At 35.8% G+C, this 16,135-nt stretch overlaps 1 protein-coding gene across 2 annotated transcripts; it reads left to right on the forward strand.

Annotated features, from left to right (window-relative positions):
- The first annotated feature begins 935 nt into the window (after positions 1–935).
- LOC110858103 (2-acylglycerol O-acyltransferase 1) lies at positions 936–7,300 on the forward strand. 2 transcript variants are annotated; one of them, XM_022106767.2, is made up of 8 exons: positions 936–1,752; positions 2,878–3,129; positions 3,462–3,727; positions 3,994–4,062; positions 4,834–4,939; positions 5,767–5,920; positions 6,434–6,479; positions 6,929–7,300. In XM_022106767.2, exons 1-8 carry the CDS (start codon positions 1,700–1,702, stop codon positions 7,078–7,080), a joined length of 1,098 nt encoding a protein of 365 aa, XP_021962459.1. In that variant the 5' UTR covers positions 936–1,699; the 3' UTR covers positions 7,081–7,300. The 2 variants fall into 2 exon arrangements, with proteins under 2 accessions (XP_021962459.1, XP_021962460.1); XM_022106768.2 differs by lacking the exon at positions 936–1,752 and adding an exon at positions 2,170–2,304.
- The last annotated feature ends 8,835 nt before the right edge of the window (positions 7,301–16,135 follow it).

Genomic DNA, 16,135 nt, shown 5'->3' on the forward strand with positions numbered 1-16,135 from the left:
CTGGATTTATTGTGGTCGAGGATATTTCTTGGAGGAAAAACATTTCGTCTCACATCGTATGAAATGTTTACAAATATGTACGTATTTTTGAAAAATGTGTAAAAGAATATTGAAATAATAACGGAAATATTTATATGTTTGAAAACCTATAAATAAAAATATTTTGAAATTTTTGTGATTTATAAAAAAGTTAAGGAACACACGGATAAAGTTTGACCGTCGGTCATCATTAAATGAAAAAGTTGAAGATAAGGTCATATTACATATTTTTCCTAATTTACTGCTTTAAGGATGGGTCTTATCATACAGAAAAAAAGGAAATTGACGTACTTTATCACGGTCCCTTTTCAACTGGGTGAAGAAATTTAATCTCCAGCAGCAGCAGGAATTTAATAATCGTCATCATGATCATTTCATCCTCGTTGTTAGTGTTTCGAGTCGTCGTAACTTACGACGAGGACGTGCAAGCAAAATGCATGTGCAACTAGACACTCTGATAAAGGGGTGAGAAAATTAATGGTATCCTTTCCGCAGGGCTCCTTCCTCACACATATATTTGAATTATTTGCATCCAAAGTTCGACACAAGTCGTATCAAAATCAGGCATCAAGTTCATGATGTAATCAACATGAAACCCATTCGAACTAGAATTTCATGGAATTTCAAGTTAATAGAAAAACAAGGGATTTTTTTCCTAATTTGAGAATACTTTATTTACATAATCAGCCACCAAGTTCATGAATTCCTTATCGAACAAGAATTTCATGGAGTTTCAAGTTAAACTCATTCATTTCATGAACTTGATGCCTCATTTAAATTAAATTATGTACTTGTTTACATAATTTGGCTGGAATTGATAAGTTTTAAGGGTGAGAATTGATGCGATGAGGTTCGCCGTCTCATTTTTCAGGGAAGGGACAGGCCCTTCGAGCGGGGAGGACTTGAACGTGTGACCCCTTCCCAGTAAACTCAGGAAGTAGAAAAACAATCATTATTAAATAAATAATATCATTGTTACTAAAATAATTAAGTAGCCTTCATTTCATTTATCATTCGTGCTTATTAACTGGAGGGAAAAAATTGTAGACGAAAATAATAATAATAAACAAACACGGAAAGTCCAACTAAACTAAAAAATAATAGAATTATTATGCAACATCATCATTTCAAGATTTTCCTTGACTCGTTAGCTAACTATCCTCACTTGTGTGTGGAGTGGACGTTGACGACGAGGTTTCATAATATTTAATTTGGTTAGTTAGTTAATAACGTGGCTCCGTTGGCGAGAGATGTGAAATGTGAAGGTCCACTTTTTTCTTCAAGTGTGAGCCAAGTTTTTCGTCAGCCCAAAAAAACATGTGATTTTTATTTATTTATTTATTTAAATATATCTCGTGAAAAAAATCGGATATTTATGATAATCAATTAATAATTAATTAAATTAGTGAGTGGAATCCTACGGCAATTTAAGAAAGGAAATAATACAAGATTCCGTTCTTACTTCTTGTCCTGTCTTGGAGTGAATTAGAAGGGAAGAAAAAATCGCCTTGTTCTTGTTCTTTTGTTCTTTTTTTTCGGTGTGATTAAAGATTTAAAAGTTGAAAGGAATCGAGAAGGAAGAAAGTGATTTTCGTGCCGAGTAGTCATCATCAAAAGAAGGAAGGTTTTTTTATTTTTTCAAATTAGTACGAGAACGGAAATGGGGAGCGATTTGGTCGTGGCGGATAGCAGCCCCCCCGTCGAGAAGAACGGGTAAGAAAAGGAAACCTCTGCTGCTTTATTTAATTTAGTAGATGTACCTATCGATCGGATGGATTGGGTGGTGGTGGGATGATGATAAGCCTAAACTGTGGATTTTTTATGTCTAGTCTCTTTTTTTGGCAAGATGTTAACCTTGAGAGGTTAAAAGGGGGTCATTTGTTCTTACAGAATTGCTTATTAATTCGTCGACATGCGTAAAAAATGACACTCCGCCGCCGATTATAATACAAACGAGCACTTTGGTAGTGCCGTTTGAGGGGTAAAGTTAAGCAAATGAGTCGTTACGGTCCAGTCCAGACTGGATTTTCGTACTGTCATGAACATTGACTGGAATGTGGGAAGGAGGACGAGAATAGGACAATGTGTAATATACATTGTGTATGTATGAAATCTTGGAAAATGGGTGTTTTAAGAGATTCTTTACTAGTAATTAGAGGCATCGAGAGGAAATTAATGTGTTTGTTTTTGTTAGATAAATGTAAAAATATGCAAATATCGTAGATTTGGGTAATTAATTATGCAGGGAAATCGTATCATTTCAAGGTAAATAGAATCCCACCTAGTAGTAGTTTTATGTACAAGATTTCCAAATATTAGACAATTTCACCGTAATTTCTCAACCAGGATTAAATATGCATCTCGGAAATTTTGTGAGATTCACAGTTTTTTATGATAAATTTTGCAAAACTACTTACTTCCGGTTTTTGTTCTTCACATAATATCAAAACCCTGGTTAATTTTGCACAACTGTTTACTCGAAATTTTTCACGAGCGTGAAAACGTGCTCTAAAATTGCTTGACTTGAATACGCCGAAACGTGCGAAAATTAGACCATAATTTTCCAGCCAGACTTAAATATGTATACATATTGAAAATGTCAGACATTTTGTGAGATGTGTGTTTTTTATATTTCGCAAAACCACTTAAATACTTCCGGGTTCCATTCTCATATTTTTCGAAGCCCTATTAAATTTTACACAACTGTTTCCCCAAAATTTTTGAAAACACGTGCTTTCCATGCTCTAAAACTAGTTGACTTGAATACGCCGAAAATTACGAAAATATTTGCTCAAATTTTTACCAACGATGTTTTCATTATTTTCTACTTCTCATCAGTTATCACGGAGGTGGGGGGAAGAAAATGTTGGGTGTGGAATTCGCCCCGTTGTCGATTCCAATGGCTCGCCGACTGCAAACTTTCGCCGTGGCGTCGTGGATTCTAACCTTTTTCATCATGGGGCCAGGCTCACTGTTTCTCCTGATGTATCTCCTCCTCCACCCGGGTCACACCCTCGTCCGTGCCCTCCCACTCGTCTACGCCGTCTGGTTCCTGCTCGATCGACACACCCCAAACGAAGGGGGTCGCAGGTGATGTAACACACAATTTTAATATAAGTATATTGAAATTTTGATAAAAATGCGAATAAATTTTATGTCAATTTATGCGTGACAGTGTAAGGTTAAGAAATGATTTGGTAACTTTTGACCTCCCATCCCCTTAGTATTTCGATCCTCACTGACCCCCTCACAATTTAATAACATTTTTGAAATCTATAATAATTTTGATAAAGAGTATGCAAATTGTTAAAAATATGAAGAAATTGTGTCACTTTCTTTATAAATGTGTGAAGGTGAGAGGTCAACAGGGTTGACCTCATAACCTTTGACCTTGTCCGAGTAATGAATTTTTTCTCCCACAGGTGCGACTGGGTCCGTCACTGGCGTCTCTGGACCTGGTATTGTGACTACTTTCCGATCAAACTGGTGAAAACGGGGGACCTCCCGCCCCACAAGAACTACATTTTTTGCTCCCACCCTCACGGAATTCTTTGCTCTGCCGCTTTCGGAAACTTTGCGACGGAAGGAACCTCATTTTCAGAAAATTTTCCCGGTATCACGCCTCACCTTTTGACACTCGAAGGCCACTACTCCTTCCCACTTTACAGAGAATACCTCATGTCGTCAGGTGCGTGAAAGTGGTGGTGAAAGAGAAAGAGGGGCCGTGCAAAAAGGATTGGCCCATTGAAATTCACGACCAAAATTGGCACATTTTTCTGCAGAATAGAAGTGCAAAATTCTGGGCATTCTCATTTGAATAATCGGATTCTGCAGAAAAATGTGCCAATTTTGTTGAGTCTCATCTGCAGAACATGAGATTCTGCAATTTGTCCTTTCTGCGGAGCCCCGTGATTACTTTGGGTTTTAATATGTCATGAATTAATCCATTTTCAGGTGCCTGTTCAGCCTCGAAACGAAGTCTTAATTACTTGTTAAGTCGTCCTGGAGGGGGCCACGCGGCGGGTAGGTTCTTTCTTCCATGAATCTTTGATCATTTCCTTATGACGAGGTGCGGTTGGGAGCTCAGCGTCTTCTCCTTTGCCAAAAAGCAGCAGTATCAATTTCCCCGCTTGCTCAGTTTTCTACATTAAATGCATTTTACCTAGATTTTTCATTCAGGTTATTCATTATGAGTTCGCATCTTTAGCAAGGTTAGCAAATGACAAGGTTACAAAAAAAATTTAATTTGTAAATTCATTTTGCGATTCACAAACTTGCGAACTTGCTCTCCAAGACTAGTGTTCAGTTCGCAAAATTGTGTTCAAACTTATGGTGCGATGCGAACATGCGAAATCGCAATGAATACACTCATTTATACAATTTGTCACACAATTTTTCAAAAATTTCTTGAAGACGGAATTTAAAAAAATTGTGATATTTATTAAGTGTTCTGTTCTGTAAGAACATGTCGATTTCCACTACAAATCCTCCTATTCTTATGAAAAACCGACTAAAAGGCTTGATTCTCGTAGCACCCTGGTTCCCCCTTCCTTCTTGTTACCTTACCTCTTCATGCCAATTAGTCAAAGCTAATTCTGTGCCGGCATGTTTCTCCAAAGGGCATAAACCTGCCCACACGTCCAACTTTTTCCTTCACGACAAAAGTTGGGAGATATTAGGAGTAATAATTCATGCCTCGTGTGTGTGTGCTCCGCTCCCTCGCCTCAACCGAAACTTAATAATTTCGCCATTTATGAGAAAACCATCAATTTGACGAGGTTATCTTCTTTTTAGTGCTCGTCGTGGGAGGAGCCCCAGAATCGCTCGAGTCTCGCCCAGGCTCTTACATCCTCAAGCTCAAGGATCGCAAAGGTTTCATCAAGACGGCGCTTCGCCATGGGTACGTATGTAGACATGTCACGTGGACAAGTTCATTAAGCGCGGGTTTTACAGGGTTCGACTTGGGTTCAAAATCTGATCAATTAATTGGACTAAGTATGCATGAAAATTTTGTAAAAAGTGTAAAAATTTCCAATTTATTGGATACACTTTTGTTCAATTTGTTATATATATTTTTTAATTTTTAGATTATACAATTATTTGATAATTTTTTTAACGTTAAAGAACACGATTCAATTACTACGATTTTTGATGTTTACATCGGCTTCTAAAAATTCCAGTTGATTGGGTATTTTTTTTAAAAATTGGTTATGCTTAAACCAGTTTTTTCGTTTGTCTCTACAATTTTAAAACAATTTTTAGATAAATTTTTTATAATAATTGTGAAAAATAATTTTCCAAATATTTTTTAATGTTAAATAGCATGTAAAATCTTCCTTTTTCATAAAAAACAGGGTTTCTTTTTAATTATGTTGTAAAATTTGTTATGCAATTTTTAGGGAATTTTTTAAGATCAGTCTTCTATAAAAATTGTGAAAGATAATTTCCAAATAATATTTTTTATAGTCTTAAATAGCACGTAAAACCGTCCCTTTATTCATAAAAAACAGGATCTCGTTACTTAAATCCACTTTTAGTGCCGGGGAGTAAAAGACGTACATAATTAATGAATGGTCCTTTCTACACCCGATACATCCGTGAAAGTATAAATGTGGGGTACGTGGGGTAATAAAATGGGGAAAGTTTCAGCAATTTTCGACGTGCTGGAGAAAGTGAGTGAGTGTTAGGTAAATGGACCGTAATCTAATTTTTTCTTTACTTTTCCAGAGCATCACTCGTGCCGATATTCTCATTCGGAGAAATTGAAATCTACACCCAAGTCCATTTTCCCACTGGATCCAAGAGAAAGCGGATCCAGTCCAGGTTGCAGCGCGTCCTGGGACTCGCGCCGTGTCTCTTCAATGGACGCGGTATCTTCCAGGTCAGTCATTTTTGTCACGACGGGGTGGGAAAAAGTGGGTTTTACCGTGAGAAAAATGGGAGAAAGTGGGTGATCAGCTCGTAACAAGAACGGCTCGCTCAAAATGAGGTGAAGGAATATGGTAAAAGTTTTACCATAAAACTACACCTTTTCCCTTTTCTGACATATTTTGAACGGTGGTAAAAAGTTGTAATACTTTGGAAAATGTGAAAAAGTGGGTTTTACAGTGGTAAAAATGGGAAACACTAGGTGTAATAAGAAGGGTTCATTCGAAACATGGTAAAACTGCACTTTTCATGTTAACATTTTTAATTGTGGTAAAAATGGGAAAATCACACTTTTGCCCAATTTTCACATTTTCAAAATTTCTCAACTATTTGGTTGGGTGGTAAAAAAATGGGGTAATGTAAGTTTTTCCCAATCGTAACTTTGTAACGATTCGTGACACGCTTTCTGTGAGGCCCGTGGTACATAATAAATCTCACATTTTAATATCCTCTCTCACTCTTTCAGTACTCGTTTGGCATCATTCCACAAAGACGGCCTTTAACGACTGTGGGTAAGTGGTGATCAATTAATGTTGCTATGCAAATTCCACCATTTTTTAAAGGTTTCCAATCTATTGGACACAATTTATTGCAAAGTTCCAAGTACTTTTTAAAAATTATTATAATATTTCCAAATTCTATTACAAAATTTAGTAAAGTTTTCAACCTCAGAAAAATCTTCCCAGTTTTTTTTGTTACAAAATTTGACAATTCTTTGACAAAAATCATCACAGTATTTTAAAATTCTTTCATACAAATTATTCCAAAATTTCCAAATTTTTTAATAAAATTTATTTCAATATTTAAAAATTCTTTGATAACAACTGTTACAAAAATTTCAGTTTTTTATGCAAAACTCATTACAAAATTCCCAACTTGTTTAATAAACTTTATCGAACGCAAAAATTATCAAATTTGCTTCTTCTGTCCATTAAATTTCCAATATTTTCCCCTTTTTTAGTGGGAGAGCCGATCGACGTGCCGAAAACGGCGGATCCCACATCCGCCGACATCGATGCCCTCCACGCCAAATATGTCGCCAGTCTACAAAAACTCTTCTACACTTATCGCGACCTCTACGCCACACCTGAGACTGAACTGATCATCATTTAATTAAAAACGTAGTTGTTACACATATTAGTTTTTTAATAGCTGTAGCCTATTATTTTTGCAAGTTGTTTTATTTTTCATGAAAATTTGAGGGGTTTCAAAAAATGTGTGACACTCACTTTCTTCGATATATGTATGTAGATTTACGATTTTGTCCAACAAAACCGTCGGAATAAATGATGCAACCGCTTTGAGAAAAGTTTTCTTATCACTGAACCCAGAATTATGTGTCTAGTGCGTCGTGCGTGAAGGATGTCAACAATTTATTTCTATATTTAGCTTAAATTCGGCATCATTATTTTCTTACCATGATTTGAAATCACTGTATCGAGTTTTGCAGTAACCGACAAAAGCTGGATGCATATTATAATTTTGTTTGACAAAATCCTGCCCAAAATTTTTGTTTTATTCTGCAGAACGGTATATGCATAATTCTGCGCATAGTTTTCTGCACAAATTGCTCTTCATAAAGTTTTTTTGCCGTAAATTTACCCGAATTCCTACACGAAAGCTAAAATTTTTAATCAAGCATTCAACCCCTTTATTAAGCTCACATCCCTTCTGTACGTCCCCCTTGACTTGAAAGTCTTCTTTTTTACTACTTTGAGCTCGCAAAAATCAAGATCAAGATCGAGAGCAACGAGACCCGGAGAAAGCTAATAAAAAAACCGAGAAAAAAGCCAGAAAAAGTTTTCTCTCCAGAAAAAAAAATTGCGGAAAGATTTAATTCGCCATTTGATATTTACCCATATTTATTTTGCATAAGTATGTGTTTGCCCAACTGTTGTCCATGATCACGATGATGATGATGATGATGATGAGATTGTGTAATAGGACGGGTGGAGAGGGAGTCGTTTCGCTTGGTTGGGAAGTGGGTGAGGTCATGGTGATCAAGTTTGAGTTGAGGCAAAGTTGGGCCCTTGGGAGGCCTCTAACTAACCTAAAAGTGCTCCACTCTTAGGACGACGACGTATTGTTGAAGAGGGCCAGTTTCACTGGAGAAGTTTAATGGGCTGTGCAACAGGGATGTGGTGACTCCTTTTTTTCTAAGTGGGAGGACAGATCGGTGGAATTATCTCGTATGAAAATTTGAACGCCTTTCCTGCCGAAAATTTGTCGGATTTTGTGCAGAAAAATTATTTGCAGAACGATTTGTGCAGAAAAGTATTAATATCCATCAAGCTTTTGTCCATTACTGCAGAATTCGCCACAGTGATTTCTATTTGGGAAGCACGTGGTTCAAAGTAAGTCATTCGCATCAACCTTGGCATATCTCTGAAATTGAACATAGCAACATAACTTACGAAGTTTGCAAAATTTGTGAAATTTTGCAACAGTTTTGCTTGAAAGCTATGAATATTTTGCAAACGTACCCAGTGATTAGGTATGTTTTTATTTCCCAAACTTATCCTCATACTTAAAAATAAGCGAGCGCAGTCTCGCTGTTAAGTTAAAAATGGAAGTGACATTCATCCTGCCCGACCCTTTGACTCGATGGGAAAGTTATCTGTGCAGGTTTGGGACTCGTTTCTCTCCGCATAATGCCCAATTATGCAACAGAACGACGATACGATGGACGAGGACGCTATTTATTTTACTCTTCTCCAAATAATGGCTAAAATAAAACCACGACGACCACACAATTAAATTTTTTACTCTGGAGGTCACTCTCAACGAGCTAACGTAATAAATCGGCAATTTATTTTTGCAATTATTTTTGCACTCTTACACATATAAAGAACAAAGAAAGGGAATGACATGTGGAAGAATTTTTAAGAAACGATTGTACGATTTTGTTTGGAAATTTATCAAATTTGTTTTGCACGTTATAACTTAGCATGTAAATTTGGCGAGAAATTTTAGAAAATAATTCTCCCTTTTTGTATCGCAATTTTAACTTTCCACATGTCACGTGTATTTGTAATTTTTTTTACAATTATTTTTGCACATTAGTAAAAGAAATTAGTACTGAATTTTTGTATCGCAATGTATTTTGCATAGGTAGATTCTAAATTTGCTACACGGGTCCCGTGTTTCAATATTATTCGCAAAAACGACAAGTGAAATAGTCAAATTAAGGACTTTCTACTCTCTGAATTGGAAAATTGGTACTAAAATTTTGCAAAAATTGTATTAGGAAATAATTTCTCTGTGTGTATCTCAATTTTGAAGACGTACACGTTTTTATTGGGGGCCGTGCATAACAGAGTTTACGCAACCCATGCATTCTGCACGGTCGCAAAAAGAAGGACAAGTAAACTGATTTCTTTATCAATTTAGGGACTTCTTCGTCCCTCGATTGGGACGTCATCTTCTAAACTGTCCAATTTAAAGGAGGACATTTGTTCTCAAGCATGATTCGTCACCAGAGGACGGATATGTATTTACGAAAAAGAGATGCAATTCGTATTTAACATTTAGTAAAGAAAACGCCAAAATATTTGCGAAAAATGTACGAAAAAAGATCAAAATTACGGAAAAATTTGTATCTTTAGAATATTCATAATTCTCTGAATTTTTTGTAATCGAATTTCTTCCAGCAAAAAAATATTTTCACTTCACATCGTCGAAATATTTACAAAATATATGCTTATTTAAAAAAAATATGTAAAGGATTTCCATATTTTTTAAGTAATAGCGTAAATATTTATGTCTGAAAACCTAGAAATAGTGAAAATATTTTGAAACTCTAGTAATCTATAAGAGTTAAAGAGCACGCGAACAAAGTTTGACCATCGGCCATCATCAAATGAAAAGATCGAAAATGCATATATATCCGCCCTCTGAAATTTGTTACACAATGCGAAGGAGAAAGTTGATGGGGACGAATTTCTCGTCTCTCCTCCGCTGGGAGATGAATTGTTTGTTTCAAATCAATTTCACGGCTCTCGGCCAAACCACTTTCTCCACAAGGATGTACTACAAGAAGACACAAAACGAGACGATGGCCTCTCTATATACCTTTGTATTGGAGGGGGGGAGGATAGGGTTCAAAATTTGAATGTTTTTTTAAATAAATTTCATTTTGAACTTTACTAGCCTAAAATAACATTATTTTTTTAACTCGTACATTGTGACATGAGAAAAATACACTGCAAAGATTCACACAAATTTTTTTACAGAACAAACAAAATAGGAAAAATATTTACCCCAACAAGGGAAAACTGTTAAAATATCAGAAAATTTCGGTAAATGTAAAACAAATCACGGTTAAAATTAAATCCAAAAATACATTACTAACATTAAAAACTAAAAAATTCAAAAATTTTATGAAATAATTCCACCGATTACAGAAATTATGAGTGAAACAAGCTACCTAAGAAATACGGAACCCTGCGTTCCTGCAAAAGACAAGTCATGTCGATCTGTGTGTATGTATCTCTCGAAAAGTGGAATTTTATTCTTTCTTTATTTCGTTTACTTCCTGCCTCCTCTGCTCATCCTCTCGACTCGAGGGGACACCGATTTCCATGTGCGACACGAAACGCCAGCCATACATAGCTACGAGCGGAAAACTGTGTGCTTACAATCCACATGTCAGACATGTTTCTCACCGATCTTCTTAAAACCAGGGCTAAAAAAATCAAGTAATTTAACAGCAGTTAGTGTGGAACTTGACCACTTGTGCAGAATTCACGGATTTCAGAAGGGCTGAAGTTTGCAAAAACGCGCATTTTCAATATTAGAAAGCCGAGAGGTGAAAGTCGTGTAGCTTCGCATGGTAAAAATTTCCGTTTTTGCCAACTTAAAACCTTGTGAATTCTGCACAAGTGCCGGACTAACCTATTTTTTAATCCTGGTTTTAAAAAGATCCGTGAGAAACATGACTGACATGTGCCTTGTTAGTATTTCGATCCTTAAACATTAAAATTTAAAATTCATGACATAAGGCAAATCCATTATCAAATTCAAGGTATTAATGTGTACATCATTTCTACATCAAAAAATTTAACTTTTACACTCAAAATTTCTCAGTAAAATGCAAAATGTGCTGTTTATGTACTTATGTTATATTTTTGGTCCTGGTTTTAAGGCGATCCGTGACAAACATGTCTGACATGTGGATTGTTCGTATGAAAAAGAATTGTCCTTCGAATCGATCTTGATGAATGTTTAATGTGAATCGTAACGTCCACTTCACATGCATGGACGGATGGCTGGGAACTGTTGCATACACATGGACGTCCTAATGGATCTGGCCACGTCAGAAATTTGGCAGGAAGGTGCACGTAACCAAATTGCACTCAAAAAAACCCGATCCCGTCGGCTTCCTCCTTAAGCAAGAAAAACTTTGTGTGTGCAAACATTCGGAGGAGGAGATGGGCAAAGAAAATCCCGGTCTGGCTACTGTCTCTCTGGAGGAGGAGGAGGGGTGTCACTGAGTTGCGATGACGGTGTGAAGAGTAAAATTTGGTGAGTTATAATACTTAATTTAGTTTAAGTAGATTGAGCTAAAATCCAAGTTAATACTCAAGTTATTACTCAACTAAACTCAGACTCGAGCAAATTCTCAATTCAAATTCGAAGATGATTCTTAACTCAAATGTAAGTTCTATTATCAACTCAACACAAATTCGAGGTAATACTCAACTGAAACTTGAGTTAGTACTCAACTCAAACTAAGATTACTACTAAACTCAGACTCAAGGGAATACTCAACTCAACTTGAACTACATAATATCCAACTAAAACTCAAGTTAATGTTAAACTCAAATTACTACGCAACTAAAGCTCAAGTTAGTACTCAACTTACATCTTAAGCTAATACTCAACCCAAACAAAATTTAATACTCAACTCAACCTAGAGCTAATCACACTGAAAAAAATCTCAAATAAATACCGAACTATGTACACAAATACAAATTTTGTAAAATTCAACCAACTCATTCTTGACCCGAGTCCAGCTCAACTTTGTGGGCACCCCTGTCAAAGTTTTTTTTTAACCGTGAGATACGTTTCCCTATTAGTCTGAGTGACCAGTGATCCAATCAATATGCAATTTCACTCCGTGTCGCGTTCTGTTCTTTGTCAAAGCAAACATGGTTTCCCACTTGGTAAACATTCCCAGCCTGCCATCCTTCGTGTCAGGGAGGCATCGAGTGGAGGGACAAGTCCTCTTCGGCCTGTCCGCTCCTATATGGCCATGCATAATTCAGCGTCACACCAAAACCTCCTCCTCCCATGATCCCACAATTACCTGTCTACTTTCCGACAGGATAATGTGGCCAAAAGTTGGCAAAATTTTGTGCAAAATGTAACAAACAGTCGGGTAGATAAATAGCGTGGCATCTGGTCTGAAGGAAGGAAATTAACTTGTTGGTCGTATGTTTTTCTAATTTTTCATTTGATTGGGGAATAAGTTCCCATTTTTTCGGTGGTAAGTATGAAGGTCAGACTTTGCATGACCCAGTTAAAAATTATGGTGGGTAAATTCGCAATGTGACAAACAGTCGGGTAGATAAAAGTCATCTATGATTTCTGTATGAAGAGTTAAATAAAAAGGGTTGGCATCTGGTGGAAGGAATTAACTTGTTGGTTCTCTTTTTTTCATTTGCATCACCCGAGTAAAAATTTGAACAGCTTTCCTGCAAAACTCTGACCCTATTTTCTCCAGAGCGATAGGTCCTCATTTTTCCCAGCGGTAAATATGAAGGTTAAATTTATGTGTATCGAACAATATTGAGTATTAAAAAATTGTAGCGGGTCTACTTAATCTCAAATTTTTGCTAGTGAGTAAGTTTTATTTACTTTGCGTGGATAAATTTTACCTTAATTGTAGGCGTTTGAAAAATTTTACTCCAATGTCATATTCAAGAAAGCGTGAATAAATACATTTTCACAATTCATAAATCATAAATTTTATTAGTTTTTTTATCGAAATTTAAATAAAATAAACCTGCTCAAATTCATTATTGTTGATAGAACCTATGTATGTACTTATACTCAATTGGGCGAATTTGCTTGATGTGTGTGCACGCAGCAGAGTACTCAATAAATACGTAAATATAGCAAAGAATGAATGGGAAACGTTGTAATTATGCGTAATTGGATGGAACCCATGAATAAATCGGTGTCACGTGTGTGTACGTATTTCGCATCGTAATTACGTATTTTTGTAATCGATCTTTTAACCTCCTGGGAATAAAAGAGACTAGAGAAGGTCCCATTACTCGTAGGTATTCATGCACAAATATGCTTAAATTTCCAGCAGAAATCGGGATGATTTTGTTCAAAATTAGGAAACATAGATAGTCGAAGGTAGGTTTTGGGGGCTGTGCGTCAAAGATGGGCTGGGTTTTTGAAGCTGCACTGACTGAGTTTAATGTCATTTTTTATGAGCACAGGGCGGCTATGTATTTATTTTCAATTCTTTGATTTGATGACGACCAACAGCCAAGATTTATTCGTGTGTCGCCCAACGCTTATAGATCGCAAAAATCTCAAAATATTTTCAAATATTGTCAAATATTTCTACGTTTTCAGACATAAATTTTTCCTATATTATTTCAAAAATACGAAAATCTTTTTACATGCACATTTTCTCAAAAATACACAAGCATTTTGTAAATATTTCCACGATGTGAGACGAATTTTGTTTGATAAAAGAAATATCCAGAGCATTATATTCAAAAATACAAATCTGTCGAAAATTCATATTTTTATGATTTTTCTTACATCTATTTCGTAAATATTTGTGCATTTTTTTCGCAAATACATATCTGCCCTCTGTTTACGAGGAAGACTTTAGTGTACTACCCGGTTGGACGTCTCGATGGGGTAACACGAGGCGAAATGAGGAGGAGGAGACCATCACTTTTGGAAAATTGTTGGCATGTCAAATCCACAAAGTTGTCGCAAACCCATCCGTCCAACTTTCTCCTCATTCTGAAGAAATTTCTGGCTCTCCCCAGACCCAACTTTCACTCAGAAATCATTCACTCCACTCAAAATAATGGAAGATTGCAATCTCGCTCTGATATCTAGGCATGATAAGTTTTTGTCACCGGGACGGTAACATAAAGACATAAAGTGGTGTATAAAGAAATTTATATTTGGTTTACCGAACCGGTAAAAACTTCATATTACAAAGTGAAAGTTAACTAGTAAATAACAATGAGGCTAACGAATTTTTACCAAACCGGTAAAAAACCTATTATGAAATTGGTAAAATTACTATACCAGACCGTGAAAACTTATTACAAACTTTGTGTATCAATTAGGTTGAAGACTTGTTATGAAACCGGTAAAAGGATTATTTGTTATACCAAACCGGTAAAAACTTAATATTACAACGTGGAAGTACCAATCAGGGTAACGAATAAACCGGTAAAAAAACAACCAAGAATCCGGTAAAACGAATAGATTAGAATGAATGTCACCTAAGTAATATTAAACTGGTACAATAATTTACCAAACCGGTAAAATAGCTATTGCCAAAAATTCGTAAGAACTATTACCAAACCGGTAACAAAACCTACTACCAAACCGGTGAGAAAAAAATCATTTACTGATTTATTTAGCGTGTGGATTTGGGAATGGATTAGGGCAGAATTATCCATCTCGGCAACTTTCATCTTTATTATTTTTAATTAATCGACCTTATCCAACGACTTATTTGATCAGCACTTTCTCCGCCTTTCTCCATCTCATTAACGACCGCGCAACTTTCATCAATCTCTCTCAACAAGTTCGTCTTTTTCAAAATTATCAACGTCAAAACGAAAGCGTAATTGCGTTTCAAAACTTTCCTCCCCACTTTCAAGAAATATTCAACATGTCGACGCCAAAATTATGACTTTCACTTTGCTGACAGTAAATAAAAGATGAAACGAACCACAGTGAAATTCCCATTACCTAAAATTTAGCATTCCCTTTTCTCGTAAACAATAAATTTTCCGAGAAATTTAATTTTCTTACACGCGCCAAAATAAATTGCGAAGAAAGATTATTTATTTATTGTCAGATCAAAAACGATTGTTTTTGTTAGTGGTTTCGAAGAAAATCTGGTGTAATTTATTTCCAGGTGGGACTCGAGAAGTAAAAATTTTGTAGAAAAGTGGTTCGTTTACCGTGCCAAACTTCACTTGAAAAAGGACTTTTGATTGTAATTTTGAAAAAAAAAACGATTTGATTTTATTTCCACGTGCGACTCGATAAGGAGAAATTTACAAAGAAAAATTTATGTACTTATGTCACAAAAAGTTTTTTTTACGTAATTTCGAAAAAAATTCGTCTAATTTTATTTCCACGTGGGACTTGATAAATGGAAAATTTACATAACCCAATTAGGGTCTTATTTCATAACAAATTCCACTTAAAAACGATCTTCTTACAGTAACTTTGAAAAAGAATGGATCGAATTTTATTTCCACGCGATATTCGACAAAGAAAAATACAGAAATAAATTAGGGATGCACTTGTCATAACAAGTTCCACTTCAGAGAGGATTTTTTTTACTGTGTTTTTTTTTAAAAAAGTCTAATTTTATTTCCACGTGGCGACCTTGATAGATAATAAATAAATCCTGCTCAAGGGTAAATTGAAACCCTGATTCGATCACGTCATGATTTTTTTTGCACGCAAAATTCCCACCGTATTGGTTACAATGTACAATTGATTAATTTCCGAAAAAACTCAAATTTTCTCAATCTTCTGAAAATCTTTTCGGTAGCCAATTTTATTACCAGATTTTGTTACTGTACGTTTGTCACGATCAGGAGATAACCTGGGAGGTCATATCCTTTCCGCGTGGGCCCCACACACGTCTGTCGCCCACACGCCAACGGGATGGATTTAAAACCACAAAAATTTTACACCACTAAATTTCAACCATATGTATCGAAACCACGCATGAAACATGTCATTCTTTTGTGGGGGTAAATTTTTCATGCTGATTATTTCATGTGATGGTGACAACGAGTAATAACTTGAACAGTTACCGTGTAAAAATCCCTATTTTCTGCAGAAAACCTGTATGCACAATGATTTGTGCAGAATTATGCACGTGCCTTTTTGCCGAATAAAACCGAAAAAAATTTTGTGCAGGATTATGTTGCAA

This window comes from Folsomia candida, unplaced genomic scaffold (assembly GCF_002217175.1).
Source record: "Folsomia candida strain VU population unplaced genomic scaffold, ASM221717v1 Fcan01_Sc020, whole genome shotgun sequence".
Classification (NCBI taxonomy): domain Eukaryota; kingdom Metazoa; phylum Arthropoda; class Collembola; order Entomobryomorpha; family Isotomidae; genus Folsomia; species Folsomia candida.